Here is a 21,961-nt window from a genome sequence, read left to right as displayed (position 1 = left end):
GCGTCCCTCGGGCAGGTCTGCCTCAACGTAGGTGCCGTACTTCTGCAGGTTGGCGAGTTCGGCGTCCATGGCCTTGCGCCACTGCTCGCGCTCTGCGCCGCGTAGGCCCTCGTGGACAGGAATGGTGTCATCGCCTTCGGAGGCCTCGGTGGCAGCGGCGAGGGACATGGGCTGGTCGTAGTACATGATGGCAGCGGCTTCACCGGGCGGCGCAATGTCGTCATCATTGACGTCATCCTGCTCGGCGTCGGGGTCGTCTTCGAGGTACTCGATGTCGTCTGGCGCGGCGATGGGTTCTCCTGGTCCTTGCTCCCCTGCAGCGAGTACGTCGCGCGTGTAGATCACGCTGTGGTCGTTTTCCAGGAGGACGCACCAGCCAGCGCAGTGTGGGTCGATACCAATAAGCCAACCTGGCACGGATCGTGGGCGCTCGAACGTGTCGAGGTGTTTGACCTTGGCCTTTGCAAGCCGCGCGTACACCTTGGTGCCAAAGGGCTTGAGATTGTCAAAGTGGGGCTTGCGGCCAGTCATGAGCTCGTACGCCGATACGCCGTCATCATTGAGTGATGCCATGTTGATTAAGACGGCGAGGTACTCGGCGGCGTAGTCCCATAGGTCTTCAGGGATGTGCGGTGCGGCGGCAAGGAGGGTGGCGATACCCTCCTTCATGGTGCGGATGGCGCGCTCGGCCACGCTGTTGTTCTCTGGCGTGTAGACAGCGGAGGTCTGGTGATTGATACCCTCCTCGGCGCAGTACTCGGCCATGCCGTCGTTGAGGAACTCCGTTCCCTGGTCCGAGCGGATCCACTTGACCTTGATGCCGGTCTGCCTCTCAATGCGGCGCACGAAACTGCGCACGGCGGCAAGGATGGGGGCTCCAGACTTGCTAGGCAGGGGGATGTACTCCTTGGCTCCAGTGTAGTCTGCTGCCATGCAGAGGAGATACTGGTTGCCACGCTCGCTCGTGTTGGAGATCATGCCGGTGAGGTCCATGTGGATCATCTCACCCTTGGCAGAGCCGCGCATTGAGTGCTGGTCGCGTGGGTGGTTGGTGGACTTGTGCATTGCACAGTGTTGGCAATCACGCAGCCGGTAGTCCGAGTTGGCCAGGGCTTCTGGGTCCACGCCGGTGAGGAGGCCGGCGCGCGCAAGCTCGATCATCTTAGTCTTGCCCATGTGGGCGAGGTGGCGATGGATGGTAAGGACAAAGCCAACGCCGTACTTGGGTTTGGCGGGTTCAGCTTCGTCGTCGCGGACAATGTCCACTGGTGCCACCTGCGCACGCCGAGGGCGCCGGAGTGTCGCCGTGGGGCGCGCGTTGAGGCTGTCGTCCAGCTCGAGGTTGACGGCGCCGTTGCGCATCCAGGTGTCTTCTCCGTCAAAGGTCCAGCCAGCCTCCTTGCAGACGCGCTTGGAGATCATGTTGTGGACAGTGCCGGGGGAGTAGTGCACGTCTGGGATGGTGGCTGATCCGTCACTGGTGGTGATGATGATGTCACCAACCTCATCCGCGGGGATGAGGTAACCAGTGCCGCCCATTTCAAAGTAGGCGGTGCGCTTGAGCGCGCAGATGTTGCTGAGCAGCGTGCGGTCGCCGATGAGTGAGGTGTTGGCTCCTGAGTCGATGAGGAGATGCGCATGCGTGTCCGAGAGGGTGGCAGCAGCTGCCTGTGCCGGTGGCGCGTGGGAGTATGACGACACGAGGTGGTCAGGGATACGCGTGTATGAGGCGATCGACGCGCCGGACTTGTCCTCGCCGTCCTTCTTGGGCTTCTCCTTCTTAGGAGGTGGCGAGTCCTTGGTATTCTCGGCCGTGTGGTACTCCTTCTGGTTGCAATCGTTGGTCATGTGTGAGAAAACGTGGTGGTATGCGCACCAGCGAGGAGGTTTGTTGGAGGTGCCGGTGTCGGTGTCCGTGGTGCGCCCAGTGGTGGCACCGCCACGTCCACGCCCGCGCCCGCGTCCGCGGCCGCGGCCACGGCCAGTGGAGGTACTGGCCTCGTCGGCCTTGTCGTCCTTCTTGTTTGCGCTGGCTGCGACGTGCTTGCCTTCGCGCTCCAAATCGCGTTTAACAGAGTCGATGTACCTGTCGTAGACGCGCGAGATGGTCTCCCATTTGTCGTCTGTGGCCATGCGGCGGATGGTTGCCTCTAGCTCGTGTGGCATGCCGTTGTAGAACATCTGGGCGCGTTCATCCTCTGTGAGAGGAGAGCCCAGGTCGGCGAGCTCGGTGAGCTTCTTGCGAAAGGTCGTCATGTAGGCTTTCTTTTGCTCAAGGTTTGCGTCGGTCTTGACAAAGAGGGTGGCCATGGCTGAGCGGATGCGGATCACCTGCTGCTTGGTGTCCGAAAGGTAGCGCTGTTTGAGGGCCTTGAAGATGTCTGCGGCGTACCACAGATGCTCGTAGTCCGAGATGATGTGGGGCTCGACGGTGCGTAGGAGTGCGCCACGTGCGCCGAGCTCGCGCTTTTGCCACTTGAACCACTCGTCGCGTTCGTCCTTGCTAAGGGCTTCCTCATCGGGTTCTGGCTTGACAGAGTCGCCGTGGAGGAGGGACATGGTGGTGGCTAGGATGACGGAGATGGCTGTCATGTCTACGCCAGTGACCTCTTGTCCTCCTGTGGTTGCTTGGGCGGCTTGTTGTGCGGCCTCTAAAGCGCGCTGCGCCGTTGCTGCCTGAAGACGAGTGATTGTGCCCGAGGTACTTGAGCTGGATGACGCGCCGGTGGTGGGTGGAGTCGGCGTCTTTGAGCGCTCGCGCTCACGGCGTGCCTCTAGAGCAGGGCGAGTGATGAAGGCTGAGCCCTCTGGTAAGGAGGTGCCGGCGTGCTCGAGGCTGTCGCGCGGCGCATTGGGGTTGCGGTAAGGGTCCTTCTCATTGCCGTTGAGCGCGGCGTGAAAGCCCTTTTCGTAGGCGATGGCCTGGAGATCCTTGTGCCACCTCGCAAAGCTGTCAAAGCCTTTGAGTTTGGTGGCCTTGGCTAGGTCGCCGTTACTGTGGTCGCTCATGTTGGTCTCCTCTAGTAGTGGAGGTTGAGCAGTGTGCGTGGGAACGTGGTCACGTGACTGTGGGATGACGGCGATGACGTTGAGTGAACGCCCGGTGGAGGTTGTGTGGAGGGCGTCCAGGGGGCGTGGTAGTGTGAACGTCTCGCACAGGTGCGGCGCCGACGGCGATGGCGAGCTCGCAGTTTTGGGTCTCGTGCGTTGCCGTTAGCGCGCAGACGTTGGGCCGCGCTGGGGGTACACCCTCGCGCAAGAACTGCTACTCTAGCTGCCCTGTGAGCTCGGCTAGGTGGTCCTTGTTGGCCTGGTTGTGTCACCGGTTGACACAGCTCGCTGCCTGGGCGAGGAACGTGTCGCTGGTGGTGATTCTTGCAGTACTGGTGCGTGGAGCTGTCGCCGAGGATGCTGTCGTACTCGTAGACGGCGTCGGAGGTGTTTGACTCTTAATCTGTTGGGTTTTACACGCTAGTAGAGAGAAGAATGGTTGCATAGAAAGATAGTTGCACGCACGCACATGTAGAGCGGCGTCGGCCTGTGGCCAGAATCAATGTTACGTAAGGCTAGAATCCAACATGCAACAACCTTCGGCACGCGCTCCGCTCGAGACCAACATGACTGGTTGGTGCCTCAGGGTTAGTGCCACTCTGCCACCGCTCGGTTGTGGAGAGATCCGCCCCAGCTGCCAAGTGGCCGGAATACATCGACGGGGTCCAGCCTACTGCTTCTTTTTCTCGGCGGTGACCTCCTCCTGGCCCTTTTTGCGGGGTCCGATGTCTCCGACGTCGGTCGACTTGTACACCAGACGCAGGCGCTCGTACGTGACGCACTCGTGGAACTCGTTGATGGCGCCGAACCCAATGGCCATGTTGGTGAGGATCCACTTGACGCGAGGGCCAAACGGAACCTTGTGCTTGCCCGTCAACCAGAACATGTATGCCGGCTCGAACGCAAGGTGGAAGAAGACGACAATGCCAAGCGCAAACTTGATCATGTGCGGGCCCATGTAGTACTCAATCTTCTCCCGGAGAAGATCGGCATAGTGGCCCGTACCCCACTGCGCGAAGAAGAGCACCGCCATGCCGATCAGCGCGGGTGCCGTGAACGGGAACCAAGCTGGCGCAGTGTAGTAGTCGATGGTGACGTTGGTAGGCTGTGGGGTTGGCGTGAGCTGCTGTCGTTTCGAGAGGGCCACGCGGCAAAGACTCACGATTCGGTACAGGTTGAACGCCTCGGCCCTAAACTTGTACAGGCGCGGGCGGATGTCGTACGGGTTGGTGATAGGCGGGTCGAGCGGGATCTGGACCTCCTTCTCCTCGTGGGTCGGCGGAGGGTGGATCTGGACCTGCATGTACTTGCCAAAGTCGTCGAGGCGGCCGACGTGGAGCCAGCCGAGCTCGCCCTTGAGGTCGGGGAGCTTGCTCTTGACAATGGCTGAGAGGAAGAGCAAGGCGGGAGGCAACCAGGACGTGGTGAAGGAGAACGCAGCCGTCAGCCATGGGCCAAGGTGCCGCGCGTCGCTACTCACCGGTGAGGGCATCAGGCTGCTGGTTGATCCAGTCGATGGCCTCGTGGCTGGGCTGTCAGTGGCTGCCGTGCACGTCTCAACTCACAGCTCAATCTCGCTGGGGGGAGGACGGCCTGCCATTTTGTCTGCGTGTGTATGAGATGAGAGCAATGCCAAAGTCGTGTTCGGCCATCCGTCCCGCTAAGACCCTTCGACGACTCTCGACCACCTTGGCTGACCCCAGCTTCGCTTATCACTATCGCACGAGGGGGCCCGTGGCATGTGGGTGGCTGGATCACGTGACTATTATGACGTGTAGTTTGGTATCGATGCTGCCACGGCCTTGTCCGGGCCGCAGCCGATGTGCACCGGTCGAGTCAAAAGTCGGACAATGAGACAGGCCGTGACGACGATTATCCTTCGGGTAGAGTGCTGCCTGCTCTCCTGCTGCCTTACTACTGCCTCGCTGCTCGGATCGCGGCTGGAATCGACGGGCCAAGATCATACCCTAGACGCCTAGACTTTGTCCTCCCCCACTCGCACCCACCCACCTACCAACACATCAACGGTAAATCGGCACAGCGGCCAAAGCTTGGCTCACCCGACGGTTCGCGACTCGCACCTCTATAAACCCGGCGCTACATCCAGTGTTGTTGCTCTTCGCAGCATCTAGACACACACCATGACAGTGAGACAAAAGCCTGTCCGCACAAACACTAGCAGTAGCTCATGCCAGTCGCGGTCAAAGTCGGCAGGGGGCACTGGCCCCTCCACCCCGCGCACGCCGCCCATGACCATCGTCATCAAGCTGGGTACGGATCAGCTAGGACACTGACAGACAAGAAGCTCTCTGACATGCCGCAGGTACCTCGTCTATTGTTGAGCCCTCACCGCCATTCCTCCCCCGCCTCCCCCTCCTCTCGTCCATCGTCGAAACCGTCGTCACCCTCAAGAAGCAGGGCCACCGCGTCGTACTCGTGTCCTCGGGCGCCATTGGCGTCGGCCTCCGCACCATGCGTTTGAAGGAGAGAGGCAAGGGCCTCAGCCAGAAGCAAGCACTCGCTGCCATCGGACAGGGCCGGCTCATCGCACTGTGGGACAACCTGTTCGCGCATCTCGACCAGCCCATTGCCCAGATCCTTCTTACGCGCATGGACATTGGTGACGTGGGTGTAGGACTCTTGAGGGCTGGCTGACCCACCAGCGAACAAGGTACATCAACGCGCAGAACACGTTCAAGGAGCTGCTGGAGATGGGCGTCGTGCCCATCGTCAACGAGAACGACACAGTTTCCGTCTCGGAAATCAAGTTTGGTGACAACGACACGCTCTCTGCCATCGCAGGAAACGTCGTGCACGCCGACTACCTGTTCCTCCTCACCGACGTTGACGCGCTGTACACGGACAACCCGCGGTCAAATCCCGACGCAAAGGCCGTGCGGGTCGTGCGCGACATTGCCGAGGTGCGCAAGCAGGTGTCGACAGCGACGTTCGGCACGTCGCTCGGCACTGGAGGCATGTCCACCAAGATCATCGCTGCCGAGCTCGCAACCGCGGCTGGCGTCACCACCGTGGTTATGAATGCGACCAAGGTGTCCGACATCTTCGGCATCATCGAGGGCGGCCCCGGCCCCTCACGCGAGGCAGGAGATGTGGCACACTTGGAAAAGGGTCCATTGTGCACGCGTTTCCTGCGTCACCAGACGGCGCTCAAGGAGTGAGTTAACGATAGTGGAGCACGCTAACTTTGCAGCCGCAAGTGGTGGATCGCACACGGCCTGCACGCGGCCGGCACAGTCGTCATCGACGAGGGCGCGTACCGTGCCATTGGTCGCCGCGAGTCGGGCGGCCGTCTCCTCCCTGCGGGCGTGGTGCGCGTCGAGGGTCCCTTCGCATCGCACCAGGCCGTGCGCATCGTCGTGCGCAGGCGAAAGAGGTTCCCGCCGGCGCCGCTTCTCACAAATCCCATCTCCGAGTCGCCGACCCCAGCACGGTTGGAAGACTCGGCGCCCAACAGCGCCGACCCTGACCTGCTCTCGCCCGTGCCAAGCGGATTGCGCAAGACGCACCCCCTGGCCGCGAGCACGTCGGCGGTCGACCGCTCGCCCGAGTCGGCCGCCTCGCAGCCCGACACTCCCAGCATCCAGCCCGCGCTGTCCCTCTCCTCGAGCGTCGCGTCGCTCGACCCTCTGAGCCGCACCGGCCCCTCGTCGCCTGCGATGAAGGCCATCTCGGAGCGCCTCGCCCACGTGAGCTTTGGAACCATTGGCGCCGCTGCGGCGGACGAGACTGCCCAGGCCCCGGCTCCCGTGGACGAGTGGGAGGAGATCGAGGTCGGCAAGGGCCTCGCTCAGTACAACTCGGTCGAGATTGACCGCATCAAGGGCATGAAGAGCTCCCATATCGAGCAGGTGCTGGGCTACTCCGAGTCCGAGCACGCCGTCGACTCGATCGCCCTGTTGTAGATGGTGTGTTGTACCTCATGCATGTGGGCGTAATATGTGTTTGACTGGGACTTGTGGAAGAGTGTCGGCTGTGTCGAGGGAGCTCGGTCACAGGAAGTGTTCCCTTCTCGCTCGGTGTTGTTCGACTCGCACCTGATTCCTCACCACTTCGTGCCAGTGGATCAGCTTGCCTTGGCTCCTCGCCTTGGGACACAACAGGAGTTGCGCAGGTGGCCGAGGGCAGTGTCGACAAACTCTGACTTTACGCATACCGCATCCTCACAAGTCGCACTCTTTGTGGCCCGGTTGTCCCCCTGTGTCCTCGGCAGCCTCCTATTCGAGGTGTTTCAGTCGATCACACCCCTCGCATCGGACAGAGGTGAAGGGGTAGCGATAACAACAATGTCGTCTCGTCTGCTACACCAAGAGGATTGCCGGTGTCCCACTCCCTCATATACGGGACGGGGAACTGCCGGGGACCGAAACAGTCACTGGGAGCTGCATGAACCGCAAAAGAAGGAGCACCGTCGCGCCTAGCCACGTCACCTCGCCCCTCGCAACTGTAGGATTGGACGACAATAAGAAAACGCTTAAGCTGATCCCAGGGTGCTGGGCAATCCAAAGCCCACTTTTTGTGTATGAATCTGAACATTGTCCTCATTGTTCACCCATTTCTGCCTATAAAATGCCATGATTTGGAGTACGACGGAACAAGCATCCAGCTGTATGGGGTGAGTGACTCGAGTGTGAGCCTCTCAACTGCCACATTCCACCCTTGGCCCCTAGGCACGCCTCAACCAACCCACGCCTAAAGACGGAAGCAAATGCCGACGTCACTGTATCTCTCAACTGGCGTCAACAAACAAGTTACACTCGCCTTCCTCCAATCTCACGAACACTTTACTTGCATCCTCGTCCGCGACATCGCGAGGAACACTCCGGGCACCACAACCCAGCGCGACCACAGCGCACACAATGGCCAAGGAACGCGGGCCTTCGTCCTCCCAGCAGGCGGGAAGCAGCCGGGCCGCCGCAGCTCCGGGCACGCCAGGACGGCGGCGCCGCGGCGACGAATATGTGCCGTTCAATGCGCGGCCGCAGGCCGTGGGCTCGTGAGTGGGGGATGTGACTGGTGCTTGGGCGACACAAGCTGACGTTCGCCCCCAGCCGCACAGGCAAGGTCATGCCGACCAACGTGCCGCGCAACGAGGACGGATTCGAGGACATGGACGCCTTTTTCAAGTCGCCGGGCGATGGGCCGTCCAGGCCGACGACCCGCACGCCAAAGAACCGGCGCAATGGGGGCGGACCGAGCAGTAGCCCGAACGATAGGCCAGCCCCACGCCGCAGGGGCAGGTTAAGCGACTTGCACAACGACGATGAGGCGGATTCGCTGGTCGCAGACGACCTGTTAGTCGACGAGGACGACATCGGGAACACGACCCCGCCTGCGCCCTTCTTCCAGAGCTCGCCGAGTGAGTAGTGCGCCGCTGCGGTGCTGACGCCCCTCGCAGACCCGCCGCCCAGTGTGCCCTTGCCGAAGCGGTCAAACCTTCCCCTGCCCTCCCCGAGCGTGGGGTACGACAGTATTCCCAGCCCATTGGCGCGCGCATCCAGCCGCCGCTCGACCATCGGCGTGAATTACAACCCAGATTCGCGGACACCTAACGCGCGGTCTGCGAAGAACGCCGCGTCTGGCTCTGCGTCACGGCCAAACTTGCTCTCGCCGGCCGACATTGACGAGATGGGTGACGTCAGCTTAAGATCGAGTGCGAGCCCGCAGCCGCGCAAGGGCCGGCCGTCGCGCGCTGCTGTCGAGGACGTGGAAGAGGAAGAGGGGGAGGAGGAGCTGTTCGACGACCCCGGCGATGGAGAAGAGCCAGAGGAAGAGGAGCCAGAGGAAGAGGAGCCAGAGGAAGACGAGCCACCGGCCACAAATTCCCAACCAGTCCGCACAAAGCGGACAAGCCTCGCACGACGGTACGTCCCCGACGACGAGGACGACGAACACGAGGACGGCGTGCCCGACAGCTTCCAGGAGGCACAAGGGAACGGCGACCACGAGCCGGCGTATCTCGACGGAGGAGACGACTACGATGGCGACGACGTCGGGTTAGAACAGGCCGCGATGGACGAGGAGGACGAGGAGGGCGAGGAGGGCGAAGAGGGCGAGGAGGGAGAGGATGGCGAGGAGCAGGACGGCCAGCCACCACCGCCAGTAAAGCGGGGGCGTGGGCGACCGCCAAAGAACCCCGACGCTCCTAGGGCACCGCGGACTCCTAGAGAGCCCCAAGAGCCAGAGGTCGTGGCCAAGCGGAAACGCGTGTCGCAGTTTGGCCTCGGTGAGTTTTGCACATTCGTGATCACGGTCGCTGACGTGGAGCAGAACGAGAAACAGACTACCAAGGCGACTTTGAGATGCGGCGCTCAGGCCGCAAGCACTTCAAGCCACTCAAGTGGTGGGCTGGCGAACACTTTGAGTACGCCCGAGGGCAGCACCAGCCCGAGATCAAGGAGGTCGTGCGCAAACCCCAAGAGATCCACCCCAAGCCTAGCAACCGTGGCCGTCGGCGCGGCAGGCCACGCTCTGGACGGAGTGAAAGCGTTGCTGCTCGCTCTGACCGCCGGGGTCGAAGTGAATCGGTCGTCGAGGACGAGGACGAGGAGATCGGGCTCGACGACGACTCCATCCCTGTTGGCCAAGTTAACCAGTTTGCCAGCGACGTCGACGTCAAGCGGCGTGTCATGTGGACCAAGAAGATGCTCGAGCCCAAGGCTGTCCGAGACGCCAACTTCTTGTACCAAAAGGTCTTTGGTGAAGACAAGTTCCTGGCCTCTGGTGTCGTCATCCTTCCTCTTGACGGCAGCAAGCCCGCCAAGCAGTCGAAAGACAATGCCTACGTGAGTGATACTAGCTTGGTGCATGCTGACGACGCGCAGGTCTTTTACGTTATGCAGGGTGTGGTGCGGGTGACGGTGCACAAGACGACCTTTGTGGCAGCCACGGGTGCCCAGTTCCTGATCCCTCGGGGTAAGTTGACATGTAAGCAGCACTTGGCACTCGCTGACCGGCCCAGGCAACATGTACGAGATTCACAACATATCCAAGAACAAGCAGGCCGAGCTGTTCTTTGCTCAGGCACGCAAGATTATGGCTACGGACGAGGAGGAGGAGGCGCTGGAGAACATCGAGGCCGCGGAGGACGCGAGCCTGCTGCCTGTTGTGGCGGAAGAGGAAGAGTAGTAGTAAGGCTGTATGGCCTCTGTTAGTGTAACAGGATTTGGGCTCTTGTGCGTGTGTGATGTAATGTAGTTGTTGCGTGGGCACAGAAGGGACAGAAGGGTGGGCCGATGACTGCGCAGGAGAGCGACATGGGCTGCCCAGGAAACCAGGAATGTGTTGACGTCGTTGAGGTGGGCGACTGGGACAATGTTGCGTCAGACATGAGTTTCAACGCCGGGCTATGTGTTTGGTGTATTAGGCCTTGATGCGGCTATTACGACTTCGACTGACTGTGTATGCGTGAATTAGTGTAAATGGCGCCATTCAAGGCTTAGTCAGTCACGAGGCGGACGTCCACCGTTGCTGCCAGCTGCCGTTGCTGGGAAAGATGGGTAAACCTAGGACCGAACCCTGCAATATGTGAACTGGGATACTGTGCGAGTCGTCGATTTTTGATTCCGCCCAGTGTCGGCGCTGCCGCCCTTGTGCCCGCGCCGTTGCCTCTCTCTGCTGGTCGTCGTCGTCCGTTTCCTGCAAAAATCCCTGAATCGTGGTCCTGTCTGCACCCAGCACCACTCACTGCAGCAGCAGCAACCTGCTTAGCAGCCCCGCGCCGCCGCCCGCCCGCCGCCGCCGCCGCAGGACCAGCACCAGCCAGCCAGCACCACCAGCGCACACTCAACTCGATCCACCCACCACATGCTCTACCTCCCACCACTATCATCTCTTTCTCCAACTCGCACAAGCCAACCTTCAACTTCCCGTCCATCGACACCAGCATCTCCTACACCACAAACAGAGCAGGCAGCAGCAGCAGCAGCACCGCAGCGCACAATGTCGAGCGCAACGCTCCAGAACCGCGCCCACCAGTGCGTACTTCCCTCCCCCCGTCTCTCCACGGCGCCGAGAACTCCAGCTGACCCAGTGCTTCTCGTGACTCATCATAATACGCCTTACTCCGTCGCCACCCGTCCGCTCCCCCACACCGTCGTCCCTCACCACCGCCGCCATCACTACTACAGGCCGCGCCGTATCCGCATTACGAGTACGTCGAGGCCGTAAAAACCGTGTTGGGGCCATCGCTGACGCTGTCTTCCTCCTCCCGTAATGCTTCTCCACTCGCGCCTGCTAATGTCCATGTGTCGCATCGCACACACACACACAAACGCACTGATCGGCAACCCCTGCACTGCGTCACGCAACATCGCGGTCTTCATCGCCGCACGCGGGCTCGTTCTCCACTGCCATCTCTGCGCCTCGTTGCTTCTTGCACCGCTTGTCCTGCACTGCTGCGGATCGCACTGGACCCCCCCCGCTCCACGACTTCTGTTGCTCCTCACAGTCGTCGCTGCCGACTCGTTAATCAAGCGCGACATCCTCCGTCTCCCAGACCCCTTTGCCATCGTCTCGGTCGACGGCGAGCAGCTCCACACGACCTCGGTCATCAAGCGCACCCTCAACCCCTACTGGAATGAGAACTTTGACATGTAAGTGCACCTGCTTGCTTGCATGTTGCTGCTCGTTGCATGCGTGCGTCGGTGCAGCGACGACCATCATATTGCGCTGCACGCAGTTGTGTTGTATGCCGCGGTGTCAACGTCGGTGTGGCCGGGGCGGATCCGGCCACGCCGCCGTGTCACCGATGACGGGGTCTGCTTGGGAGTTGGTGTGATTGTTTCCGCCACTTCGCCTCCCTTCGCTTCCGCAACGCAACGCAAGGGCCAACGTTGTCGTCGTTACAATACTGACTTTACAAGCACGGTCAAGGACTCGAGCGTTGTTGCCGTCCAAATCTTTGACCAGCGCAAGTTCAAGAGAAAGGTGCGTGCGGGCGCTTGCTGCATACCAACGTGGCCCCCAACTAACAGTCGCTGCAGCAGGACCAGGGTTTCCTCGGTGTTATCAACATCAAGGTTTCCGATGTCTTCAGCGACCTTGAGCTCGGTGGCCAGGGTGCGTCGTCGTCTTGGTAAAGCAACCGGATAGTGCTGACTCCGACTACAGAGATGCTCACACGCGACTTGAAGAAGGGATCCGAGAAGGTTGCTGTCGACGGCAAGCTCATCATCTACCTCTCCACGCAGACTACTACCCCCATTACCAACCCTCCCGCCAACGCGGCCAACACGGCCAGCACGAGCGCTGCTGCTGGCGACTCGGCCATCTCGGTCAACACTGGCAACCAGACCCGTGCTGCCAACGGTACCCCTGAGCCCGAGAGCCCAGCTGCTGGCCTCTCGTCCCCTCCAGCAGTGGCCCCTCCTACTCCCGCGGCCAACCCGCAGCCCCCCTCCAACCCCGCGCCACCCGCACAGAGCAACCAGCCAATGACTGCTCTTGCCACCGCGACAGCGGGTCTCAACAACAACCCCACCGGCGCTGCCGGCCACCAGTTCGACTCGCACTCTGACCAGCTTGGTCCTCTCCCCGGAGGCTGGGAGCGCCGTATTGACCACCTTGGTCGTCAGTACTATGTCGACCACAACACACGTACTACCACGTGGAGCCGTCCCAGCAGCGACCAGTCGTCCAACACGACTACCCAGGCTAGCCAGAATGCCGCCGCTCTTGCCCGCCACAACCAGCGTACTCTGGCCGACGACATGCTCGACACGCAGAACACTGGTGCTCACACCCCCACCAACCAGGCCACAACTCTGCCTGTTGGCCAGCAGACAACCGTCGGCACTGGACCTCTTCCCGCCGGCTGGGAGCAGCGCTTCACCCCCGAGGGCCGCCCCTACTTCGTCGACCACAACACGCGCACGACGACATGGGTCGACCCCCGTCGCCAGCAGCTCCTCCGCGTCATTGCCCCCGGACAGTCGGGCACTCAGATCCAGCCCCAGACTGTCTCCCAGCTTGGCCCTCTTCCTTCTGGATGGGAAATGCGTCTCACCTCCACTGCTCGTGTCTACTTCGTTGACCACAACACCAAGACGACGACCTGGGACGACCCCCGTCTGCCCTCTTCGCTTGACGTCAACGTGCCCCAGTACAAGCGTGACTTCCGTCGCAAGCTCATCTACTTCCGTTCGCAGCCGGCGCTCCGCTCCAACACGGGCCAGTGCCACATCAAGGTGTCGCGTGAGAACATCTTCGAGGGCTCGTACACCGAGATCATGCGCCAGTCGCCCAACGATCTCAAGAAGCGTCTGATGATCAAGTTCGAGGGTGAAGACGGTCTCGACTACGGAGGTCTGTCTCGTGAATTCTTCTTCCTGCTTTCGCACGAAATGTTCAACCCCTTCTACTGTCTCTTCGAGTACTCGGCGCACGACAACTACACTCTCCAGATCAACCCCAACTCTGGCGTCAACCCCGAGCACCTGAACTACTTCAAGTTTATCGGCCGTGTTGTTGGTCTCGGTATCTTCCACCGTCGTTTCCTCGACGCCTACTTCATTGTCTCCTTCTACAAGATGATCCTGAAGAAGAAGATTACCCTTGCCGACCTCGAGTCTGTGGACGCTGGTCTCCACCGTGGTCTCACGTGGATGCTCGAGAACGACATCACCGATGTCATTGAGGACACGTTCTCGATCAGCGAGGAGCACTTTGGTGAGCTCGTCACCATCGACCTCAAGCCCGGCGGCCGTGACATCGACGTCACCGAGGAGAACAAGAAGGACTACGTCAACTACGTCACCGAGTACCGTATCTCTCGCCGAGTGTCGGAGCAGTTCGAGGCCTTCATGTCGGGCTTCAACGAGCTCATCCCCCAGGAGCTCATCAACGTGTTCGACGAGCGCGAGCTCGAGCTGCTCATCGGCGGTATGTCCGAGATCGACGTGGACGACTGGCAGAAGCACACCGACTACCGTGGCTACAACCCCTCAGACGAGGTTGTCGAGTGGTTCTGGAAGATTGTTCGCAGCTGGCCCGCCGAGCGCAAGTCGCGTCTCCTCCAGTTCACCACCGGTACCTCGCGTATCCCCGTCAACGGCTTCAAGGACCTGCAGGGTTCCGACGGCCCCCGTCGCTTCACCATTGAGAAGGCCGGTGAGATCACTCAGCTGCCAAAGTCGCACACGTGTTTCAACCGTATCGACCTGCCAGCATACAAGTCTTACGACACGCTTGAGCAAAAGCTCACCCTTGCCGTCGAGGAGACCCTGGGCTTCGGCCAGGAGTAAAACGACGACGCGATCGACTGTCGTGCCGGGACATGTACATGTCCGTCCCCGCCGACCTCCTTCCCGCCGACCGCGCCGGCCGTGGCCTAGCTGCCGTCGAGCCTTAGCCGCCATATATGGCCTAGCTGCCCATCATGTCCCCAAAGGGCCCCTCTAGACTGTACTCACTGGACCCTAGTCCTTTACCTTGCCCATTTATCGTAATGTTCGTATTCGCCCATGATGTATCCGTGAAGTTGGACACTGTTAATTTTGCGCGCGAGCGTGTTGCGGGTGTGTGGGCGTGGGTATGGATGCAGCTGCTGCTTGCATTCTGATGATACAACAGGTCTAAACTGGCCGAGAGTGTCTGATGTGTCTCTCCCTTCGTACTCCGTCTATCGCTTGCGAGCCCCTCCAAACCCACCAAAGCCCATCATGGCTTCGATGCTATTCTGCTCGCCAACAGCAGCGGCGACCTCGGCGCCACTCGCGCCCTTCTGCACGCCCACACGACCGAGCTTGGCCTCCTCGCGCCGTTCCTCGCGCTTACGCTTGCGGTCCTCTCTCCGCGCGTCCTTCTTGGCCTGCTCAGCCTCCCTGACGACCGCGAGGCGTTTCTGAAAGTCAAAGTTCTTTGCGTCGACCTTGGTCTTGGACTCTTCGCGCAGCTGGCAGATGCGTTCGCGTACCTGCGCGACTGTTGAGCGCGCGACGTGGGTTGACTGGCCGAGCTTTGCGAGGTCTGGGGGAGGAGTCAGCTGCAAGCTCGATGCAACACGTGAGCTGTACTCACGAAACCGCGAGTTCAAGTGGTCGAGGTAGGACAGCGAGTCCTTGAGCGTGCGATTACACAGCTCACACTGGCCTCGTCAGCAGCGGCTTGAACGTTGTTGACAGCGCAGCCAGCGACTCACGTAGAATCCAGCGCCCCTAGGCCCCTGTGTCCCCGTACTCGTCTGCACCAGCACCGTCTTGCCGAGGTTTTTGCTCAGGTTCAGATCTTTGTGCTGCTGTGCAAGACCTGTCGGCGCTGGCCCGTCCGGCATCGGGCGATACTTGCGACCTGGGGGGCGGTGTGAGCTGAAGTCCATGAGCAGAGCAGCTCACTCACCTTCCTTGGCCGCCTCCTCGGCCTTCTTTGCGTGGTCTGCGGCCGCGACATCCCGCGCGCGTGCCTTCTCGGCCCACTCGCCCTTGTCCCACTGCTTGCGCTCCGGTGGTGGTGGCTGGGTGTCAGTGGTGCTCGAGGCTGGTCGCTTACCTTGCCTTCCATGGTCGTCTGGTCGAGTTTTGGAGAGAAGTGAGGAAACAACAGTGGCGATGGAAGGCGGATTAGAACTACACTTGTAAATACCATTACAACTGGCTCCTAATTGCCAGGGTTGGTTGGCCCACGTGACCCACCCACACAACACTCGATTTCAACAAGAACAATCAACTCCATCAAGGTGCTGCTTCAACATCAACACAACCACCACACAAAAACCATGTTCAACACGCCTGCCCGGCCAAGACGAGGCCTGCGCGGCCGTGAGTCGGTCGCGCGTGGGTCGCTCTTCTCCGCCGAGTCGACGCCGGCGCCGTCGGTCCGCCCGTCCCGCCAGCGCGAGAGCCAGCTCTCGCCGACCCGCTCAGAGGCCGAGAGCGCGCGCACGCCGCGCGCCGACCGCGAGCGCGGCGGCGGCGACGAGTACGAGGCGCAGCGCATCTTCTGGTCCAAGGACGAGCGGCACGCCGTCATCGCTGCTGGCGCGCTCCCGACCGAGGTCGCGCAGGGCGTCGCCCAGGCAGACTTTATGGTCTCGACTGTCAACGCCAGCGTCGACCCCGCGTCCGGCTTTGCGCTCGTCGCGGCACCCAGCTCGGCCGTCGCATGGAACTACGCCAAGCGCACCCACTCGTCCCCGACCGTCTACGCCTTCCCCGCCCCGCCGTTAGCCTACACGACCGGACTCGAGGCCGAGCCCCCCGTCCTCGCGGCCTTCTACTCTGCGCCCTCGGAGCCCGGCCTCGTCCTCGTCTCCGCTACGGGCGAGGTGCGCTTCTGGGAGAGCATGAGCCTCGCGCTCGCCAACGCCCAGCGCTTCCAGAGCGTCCAGCTCCAGCTCGGCGGCGACGGCGTGTACGCCGACAAGCTGTGGAAGCTTGATGCGAGCACTTTCGTCGTCACGACGACAGTGTCCACGGCGTGGCTCATCCGCATCGCGCCCGTTGGAGGGCTGCTCGTCCCCACAACAACCCAGTTCACGCGCAGCAGTGGCCTGTTTGGCCGCTCCTCGCCCGCCATCTTCAACGACAGCACCGAGCGAAAGGGCATCGCCGCCGTGACCAAGTCCGCGGCCGGCGTGCACTTCCTTGCTCAAAGCACGTTACAGCAGTGGACCGTCGGACCGGACGGTAGCGTGCGCCTCGTGCACGAGTTTGACCTCCGCGAGTCGATCGGCCAGTCGCTCTTCGATGACGAGAGGACCTGGAGCTCGGGCAACGTCCACCTCGAGCTCCGCGATCTCGTATCGGTCGGCTCGGGCCAGCTCGCCGCGCTCGTGTCCTACTCTCAGCCCCAGTCCGGCTCGTCAGAGTACAACAGCCGCCTGCACAACTCGCACGCCGTGGTGCTCTTCGAGAACAATGTCCGTTCCAACACCGTCACGCTCAACAACATCGTCTACCTCTCCTACGTCGCCCACGACGACCCCCGCACGCTCGACGCCCCGAAGCTGTACATCCCTACAGGCAGCCAGACGGCGTTCGTCCGCTTCGCCGAGGCCATTGTCATGGCTTCGCTGTCCAGCAATGCCTACGAGGACAGCGTCAAGCTCAAGACGAACAATGCCTTCATTGGCGTTGGTCCTGGAGCTACTCGCAGTGGCATCTCGTCTATTGTCGCCATGGCGGCCGTCGGCGGTCTTATGACCATCGAGGTGGCGGAGGGAGTTGTCTCCAACCGCAACCTGTCGTCCTCGGCTTCAGCTACGGCCGCCATCCGCTCACGCATGGAGCAGGCCGTGTTCTTTGGTGACCGCGGCGACAACCCGCTGACCTTTGACCTGCCTCCAGGTTACCGGGGAGATGTCGCCGAGGCTGCCGAGACCGTGTCGATCGAGATTGTCTCGTCGTCCTCGCCCAACCTGCCTGCCATCTACGAGATCCGCGCCCTCTTGACCGACCGCTACGGCCGTCTCCAGGAGCTCATGGACTTTGTCCACCGCAACCACGCACTCAGCCTGCTCCCTGAGAGCACTCGCCGCCGGTTGTGCGCTCACGCCGAGAAGGTCGGGGCCGCCATCGATCTCTGGGACTACCAGAACAGGGTGATGGACCAGGTCTACAGTCACTCCCCGCTGAGCTTACTTGCCGACTCGATCACCATCCTGATGGAGCAGCTGGGCGCCGGAGCCCAGGACGACCTTGTCCGCCTCTTCTTCCGCAAGCACGTTTTGCAGCTTGACCGCCTCTTGGATACCGTCTTCCAGTCGTTCAAGGCTGTCTCGGTGACCGGTGTCGACCTCTCTCAATGGGTCCTCGAGGCCAACCGCATCTTCTTAACCGTCCTTCACGGGTGTACCGTGGTCCGCGAGAACGGTGTCAACGTCTACCAGGTGGACCGCCAGCACCCCGCCGTCGCACTTTGGACCGCGAGCGACACGCTCATCAATGACGTCGAGGCCCTGTACATTGCGACCGAGAAGCTCATCAAGACGCGGACACGCACCCTCGGGTCGGTCGTCGACGAGGCGCCCCCAACGACTGGCGCAGCGGCCAACACAGAGCAGGCGGCTCAGCAAAGGGATCAGGACGTGCTCAAGCAGCAGATGACGAGCCTCGCCGCTGCCTTGTGCGACAACATGGAGGACAAGCTGCGGACGAGCGCGACTGAGATGAACGGAGGCGCAGACCCGACCAGCGGCCTGACTCTTGGCCAGCGCTGGGCCGAGCTCAAGCCCCGTATCATCCGTCCTCTCGTTGGCATTGACCGTGTCGGCGCCGCATACGAGCTCGCCGAGCACCACCGCGATTTCCCCACACTCGTCTACCTGTGTCAGAACCCCGCTTCGTCCGCTGGACCTGCGCGCATCGAGCAGTACATCGAGAGGTTTGGCAAGGACTTTGCGTTTGTCCTTTACCAGTGGTACATCGACAATGGCCAAGTGTACACTCTCCTGAGCCAGGACGAGGTGTACGGCTCGTTACTCTCAGCCTTCTTCCAGCAGTTCCCTCACCCCGAGCTTTCGTGGATCCACGACATTGCCAGCAAGCGTTATGGTGATGCTGCCACAGCGCTCTTCGAGGTTGACCGTGGAACCATCGACTTGGACCAGAAGCACGTGAGTGGGAATGGAGCTGGCCCTAGTGGTAAGCTGACGCAACGTAGATTCTCAGCAGCATCGCGAAGCTGTCTGCCGTTGCCGAGATCAAGTCGAAGGGCGACAACGAAGCGCGCAGCCGCCTGTTGGAGTGTACGTTTGGTTTCGGCCAGGCGACCTGTGTGCTGACTAGTTGTAGCTATCGACGACGAGCTCGACGTCATCAACGTCGAGAACGCCCTGCAGGACGCCATTGTGAGCGTTGCGCCTACCACTGGCTACCCCAAGCAGCCAAGTGCCGAGGGCTACGTCGCCGAGAACGCCAAGGTTCTCGTTGGCCGACCAGCCTACACACGGCTGCTCATCCAGCTCATCAACCGCCTGCTGGCTGGCGACGCGCTCGACGTCGAGGGCCTCGTGGACGTCCTCACGCTCAAGGACAACATTGGCGGCCGCGAGCGTGATTCTGCCATCGCTCTCGAGCGTCTTGTTGCGGACAATGTGAGTGTGTGATGCCTGGGCAGTGCTGACGTCTATAGGCTCTCCCCGAGGCACGCAAGCAGGTTGCGCTGATTTCGGTGTGGCGTCGCGTGTTCATCCGTGATGAGTGAGTGCTGCTGCTGCAGGGACTCGAGTTCTAGCGCTGACAATTCCAGCTGGGCACAGATTGCGCAGACCGCGGGCCGCAGCGAGGAAGCCCAGCGCCAGCTTCAGCGCCAGACTCTCACTTACCAGACGCTGCTGGCCATTCGCGAGGGGCGGGCAGGTAGGTCATCTGCTCACATGTTGACAGTGTTAGCTGACCACCCAGAAATCCCCCCAACCTTCATCCTCTCGCCCAAGACTGCCGCTCAGGCTCCGCAGCTGGCAGAGATCGCCGCACGGTTTCCCGAACTCGCCGCTGGCGCGGTCGAGGAGCTGCTCGCCGATGCCGAGGACGAGATCCAGACGCTGGACAACTTGATTGCCAATGTCGGGCTGGACGAGCGCGTTCGTGCCGTGTCCGAGCTGGTGGCGTCCGACCTGGCGAGCGACGACGTGGACATGTAGAGAGCTAGCAGAGAGAGCGACGACACGAGCGGCATATATGCATAATGTAGAACTGATACCTCTATGCTGGGATCTTTACTCGCCAGGCGGACATGGGCAGGGCTGGGGATGTCAGTTGGGGCGTTACACACGCAGTGCAACTCACCCTGGAGTCGCTTGACCGTTGGGAGGATGTGCAGTGTCAACAAGGCCGCTGACAAGACGATGCAGATCGCCGTCATGACATAGTAGCCATCGCGTTCAATGTTGCAGGTGCCTCCTGCGGTCTTGCACGCCGCCTTGCCTTCGTCCGAGGTACACTGGAGTCCGGTGGTCGAGCACGACGAGACGGTGAGGAGGTCGACCGAGCGGAGGATGAGCGGCTTGGGCCACGTGCCACCGAGGTTGGACACGGTGTTGAGGAGAGTCATGTACGTGCCGCCGATGAGGGGGTCTGCGATCTGGGTGTGGAAGGCGGTGATGCCGACGAACGACATGGTGTTGGACAGGCTGGTCAGGAGCGTCGTCGCGACGACGAGGGCAAAGTAGCCACTGCCGACGTTGCCGACGGGGAACGCCCACACGACGGCGGCTGCGATGGCCGCCATGGCAAGACGCGCCCAGAAGGCAATCACCCACAGGCGCAGCGTGCCGCTCAGCTGCGACGAGCGCCCGTTGCCCGCGCTCAAGGGGTGACGGCCCTCGTCGGGGCCGTGGACTGGCCGGCTCCACTTGGCTGTCAGCCACCCGACAATCATTTGCGCTGGGAAGTCGAGGAGCACGGCGACAGCGAGGTCTTCCCTGCTCAGACCCTTCTCGAGCAGCTTGAGGTTGGTCACCGACTCGTTGACCTGGAAGCCGAACTTGGCGATCAGGAGGACGAAGAGGAAGGCCTGGATGTCTGGAAGGGAGGTTAGTGGCAGTTTAGGGGGCGTAGGCTCAGCTCACTAGGCAGCCGGATAATGCTCCACATGACGCCGTACACCTTCTTGACGTCGAGGTCGGGGTCCGTCTCGCTGACGGGGTCCTCGACCTTGAAGAAGATGAGCCACAGGGTGACGACGATGTACATGACGCCCCAGAAGTGCAGGTACGAGCCGAGGCTGACGAGCGGGTAGTCTTGGTGTCCAGCCGTGGTGCGGAAGTACTTGTTGCTGAACTCGACCGAGTTGAGGGAGAGGAAGACGGTGAAGGAGAGGGCCGAGCCGATACCCAGGCCGATTGTCTGGGCTGTCGACGCGTAGGACAGGTTTGGAGGCGAGAGGAGGGTGAGTGCCCAGCCGTCGACGGCGATATCTGCAAGAGTTAGCTGGGCTCTGGCTACAGGCCGCCGTTGTAACTCACCCTGGGTCGCCGCGGCGAGGATCAGAGACCCAAACACGTAGGTCAAGAAGTTGATGTCAATGTGCTCCTTGGCCGCGAGCCAGCCCTCGATCCGCGAGCCGATAAACCACAGCCCAAGCCCGGTGATGCCCTGCACGGGCACGATCCAGCTCTTGCGCCTGCCCCACTTGGGCATGAACCACGCGTCGACGATGGGCGACCAGAAGAGCTTGAGGCTGTACGGCCAGGTGGAGAGGGCGAAGACGGCGAGGGCCGAGTACGAGATGTACGGCTTCATGAGGAACGGCAGCGTGCCGAACGTGAGACCGAGGGGCACGCCCTGGAGGAGGTAGAGCACGACGAGGAGCGAGAAGGCGTGCTTGTCGCGTTTGCTCTTGAGCCCCGGGGCGACCTGCTCGTCCGTGTCCTGGAACTCGAGCTTCTCGAAGACTGCCTCGCGCGGGTCCTGGCCCTTGCCCTTGCGCGGTGTGTCTGCGCCGCCGCTGGGCGCGTCGTCGCGGTGCAGCAGGCCCTTTTCTTCCAAGTCGCCCAGATCCTCGATCGCGCGCGCGCGCTTGGACGCTGCGTCGCGGCCGCTCAGCATGGCGTCGACGAGGGCGGTGGAGGTGGCAGAGGAGATGGACGAGTCCGAGTCGTAGTCGTGGGCTGCGCTGGTGGAGGCTGCGCCTGATGTAGTAGGTAAACGAGTGTGATGAGATGTGTTGCTGTTTGATGATGCAGCAGACCTGCGATGCGTGAGTTGTTGGTTGTGGTTGTGCAATGATTTGTGCGACTTGTCAGGAGACGATGTTGCCGGTCGGGCCGTGCGGGAGCGACGAGACAAGGTGGTCGGTGACGGCGCCGTCGATCGCGTCGCGGGCTGTTGCAGCTGGCGGTGCTGCTCTTCGGCCTGGGACATTTGATGGCAGCGGCAAACAAAGGACAGGCACACGCGACAAGTGGCATGCAACAACTCTCTCTACCCACGTCTCTCTTTGCTATTCTAATAGC

General features: G+C 61.6%; 8 protein-coding genes across 8 annotated transcripts; 4 read left to right on the top strand and 4 right to left on the bottom strand.

The window, feature by feature from the left end:
- Positions 1-1,157: 1,157 nt before the first annotated feature.
- On the bottom strand, positions 1,158-3,009 carry LOC62_03G004034 (uncharacterized protein; the record flags this gene model as incomplete). Its single annotated transcript, XM_062770560.1, has 3 exons — positions 1,158-1,167; positions 1,223-2,618; positions 2,766-3,009. The coding sequence occupies 3 exons, from the start codon at positions 3,007-3,009 to the stop codon at positions 1,158-1,160; spliced, it is 1,650 nt and encodes a 549-aa protein (XP_062626544.1).
- Positions 3,010-3,555: 546 nt separating this feature from the next.
- On the bottom strand, positions 3,556-4,665 carry LOC62_03G004033 (uncharacterized protein). Its single transcript, XM_062770559.1, has 4 exons — positions 4,617-4,665; positions 4,532-4,578; positions 4,214-4,437; positions 3,556-4,156 (listed from the first exon to the last, which is right to left on the bottom strand). Exons 1-4 carry the CDS (start codon positions 4,649-4,651, stop codon positions 3,722-3,724), a joined length of 741 nt encoding a protein of 246 aa, XP_062626543.1. The 5' UTR covers positions 4,652-4,665; the 3' UTR covers positions 3,556-3,721.
- A 274-nt stretch (positions 4,666-4,939) lies between these two features.
- Positions 4,940-6,974, top strand: PRO1 (Glutamate 5-kinase; the record flags this gene model as incomplete). The annotated part of the gene is made up of 5 exons (XM_062770558.1): positions 4,940-5,198; positions 5,247-5,322; positions 5,375-5,676; positions 5,715-6,226; positions 6,263-6,974. Exons 1-5 carry the CDS (start codon positions 5,193-5,195, stop codon positions 6,972-6,974), a joined length of 1,608 nt encoding a protein of 535 aa, XP_062626542.1. The 5' UTR covers positions 4,940-5,192.
- Positions 6,975-7,850: 876 nt separating this feature from the next.
- Positions 7,851-10,280, top strand: cnp3 (Inner kinetochore subunit cnp3). Its single transcript, XM_062770557.1, has 6 exons — positions 7,851-8,065; positions 8,121-8,428; positions 8,468-9,295; positions 9,340-9,854; positions 9,894-9,984; positions 10,031-10,280. Exons 1-6 carry the CDS (start codon positions 7,929-7,931, stop codon positions 10,195-10,197), a joined length of 2,046 nt encoding a protein of 681 aa, XP_062626541.1. The 5' UTR covers positions 7,851-7,928; the 3' UTR covers positions 10,198-10,280.
- Positions 10,281-10,709: 429 nt separating this feature from the next.
- hulA (putative E3 ubiquitin-protein ligase hulA) lies at positions 10,710-14,562 on the top strand. Its single transcript, XM_062770556.1, has 6 exons — positions 10,710-11,045; positions 11,199-11,221; positions 11,519-11,663; positions 11,934-11,997; positions 12,054-12,129; positions 12,181-14,562. The coding sequence occupies exons 1-6, from the start codon at positions 10,876-10,878 to the stop codon at positions 14,310-14,312; spliced, it is 2,610 nt and encodes an 869-aa protein (XP_062626540.1). The 5' UTR covers positions 10,710-10,875; the 3' UTR covers positions 14,313-14,562.
- Positions 14,563-14,607: 45 nt separating this feature from the next.
- Zmat2 (Zinc finger matrin-type protein 2) lies at positions 14,608-15,600 on the bottom strand. The gene is made up of 5 exons (XM_062770555.1): positions 15,556-15,600; positions 15,406-15,520; positions 15,209-15,357; positions 15,088-15,154; positions 14,608-15,036 (listed from the first exon to the last, which is right to left on the bottom strand). The coding sequence occupies exons 1-5, from the start codon at positions 15,565-15,567 to the stop codon at positions 14,690-14,692; spliced, it is 690 nt and encodes a 229-aa protein (XP_062626539.1). The 5' UTR covers positions 15,568-15,600; the 3' UTR covers positions 14,608-14,689.
- Positions 15,601-15,766: 166 nt separating this feature from the next.
- Positions 15,767-19,698, top strand: NUP133 (Nucleoporin). Its single transcript, XM_062770554.1, has 6 exons — positions 15,767-18,619; positions 18,667-18,751; positions 18,798-19,099; positions 19,138-19,205; positions 19,255-19,364; positions 19,410-19,698. The coding sequence occupies exons 1-6, from the start codon at positions 15,782-15,784 to the stop codon at positions 19,646-19,648; spliced, it is 3,642 nt and encodes a 1,213-aa protein (XP_062626538.1). The 5' UTR covers positions 15,767-15,781; the 3' UTR covers positions 19,649-19,698.
- On the bottom strand, positions 19,679-21,896 carry YBR220C (uncharacterized protein). Its single transcript, XM_062770553.1, has 4 exons — positions 20,972-21,896; positions 20,576-20,923; positions 19,794-20,528; positions 19,679-19,750 (listed from the first exon to the last, which is right to left on the bottom strand). Exons 1-4 carry the CDS (start codon positions 21,867-21,869, stop codon positions 19,710-19,712), a joined length of 2,022 nt encoding a protein of 673 aa, XP_062626537.1. The 5' UTR covers positions 21,870-21,896; the 3' UTR covers positions 19,679-19,709.
- Between the last annotated feature and the right edge of the window lie 65 nt (positions 21,897-21,961).

Source organism: Vanrija pseudolonga, chromosome 3 (assembly GCF_020906515.1).
Source record: "Vanrija pseudolonga chromosome 3, complete sequence".
NCBI classification, from domain to species: domain Eukaryota; kingdom Fungi; phylum Basidiomycota; class Tremellomycetes; order Trichosporonales; family Trichosporonaceae; genus Vanrija; species Vanrija pseudolonga.
This window is presented reverse-complemented; position numbering and strand designations above follow the sequence as displayed.

Bases quoted from the DNA above. Each gene is read 5' to 3' on its own strand.
- LOC62_03G004033 (XM_062770559.1), bottom strand. From the start codon at position 4,651: ATGGCAGGCCGTCCTCCCCCCAGCGAGATTGAGCT. The intron at 4,579-4,616 runs GTGAGTTGAGAC...CTGACAGCCCAG, and splicing joins CCCCCCAGCGAGATTGAGCT to CCACGAGGCCATCGACTGGA. The intron at 4,438-4,531 runs GTGAGTAGCGAC...TCTTCCTCTCAG, and splicing joins GCAGCCTGATGCCCTCACCG to CCATTGTCAAGAGCAAGCTC.
- cnp3 (XM_062770557.1), top strand. From the start codon at position 7,929: ATGGCCAAGGAACGCGGGCCTTCGTCCTCCCAGCAGGCGGGAAGCAGC. The intron at 9,855-9,893 runs GTGAGTGATACT...GACGACGCGCAG, and splicing joins AGTCGAAAGACAATGCCTAC to GTCTTTTACGTTATGCAGGG. The intron at 9,985-10,030 runs GTAAGTTGACAT...TGACCGGCCCAG, and splicing joins CCAGTTCCTGATCCCTCGGG to GCAACATGTACGAGATTCAC.
- hulA (XM_062770556.1), top strand. From the start codon at position 10,876: ATGCTCTACCTCCCACCACTATCATCTCTTTCTCCAACTCGCACAAGC. The intron at 11,222-11,518 runs GTACGTCGAGGC...TGCTCCTCACAG, and splicing joins GCGCCGTATCCGCATTACGA to TCGTCGCTGCCGACTCGTTA. The intron at 12,130-12,180 runs GTGCGTCGTCGT...CTCCGACTACAG, and splicing joins CCTTGAGCTCGGTGGCCAGG to AGATGCTCACACGCGACTTG.
- Zmat2 (XM_062770555.1), bottom strand. The intron at 15,358-15,405 runs GTGAGTGAGCTG...ACCGCCCCCCAG, and splicing joins CGAGGAGGCGGCCAAGGAAG to GTCGCAAGTATCGCCCGATG. The intron at 15,037-15,087 runs GTGAGTACAGCT...CTCCTCCCCCAG, and splicing joins CCACTTGAACTCGCGGTTTC to ACCTCGCAAAGCTCGGCCAG.
- NUP133 (XM_062770554.1), top strand. From the start codon at position 15,782: ATGTTCAACACGCCTGCCCGGCCAAGACGAGGCCTGCGCGGCCGTGAG. The intron at 18,620-18,666 runs GTGAGTGGGAAT...GACGCAACGTAG, and splicing joins TCGACTTGGACCAGAAGCAC to ATTCTCAGCAGCATCGCGAA. The intron at 19,206-19,254 runs GTGAGTGCTGCT...TGACAATTCCAG, and splicing joins CGCGTGTTCATCCGTGATGA to CTGGGCACAGATTGCGCAGA.
- YBR220C (XM_062770553.1), bottom strand. From the start codon at position 21,869: ATGTCCCAGGCCGAAGAGCAGCACCGCCAGCTGCAACAGCCCGCGACG. The intron at 20,924-20,971 runs GTGAGTTACAAC...TAACTCTTGCAG, and splicing joins CCTCGCCGCGGCGACCCAGG to ATATCGCCGTCGACGGCTGG. The intron at 20,529-20,575 runs GTGAGCTGAGCC...CCTCCCTTCCAG, and splicing joins GAGCATTATCCGGCTGCCTA to ACATCCAGGCCTTCCTCTTC.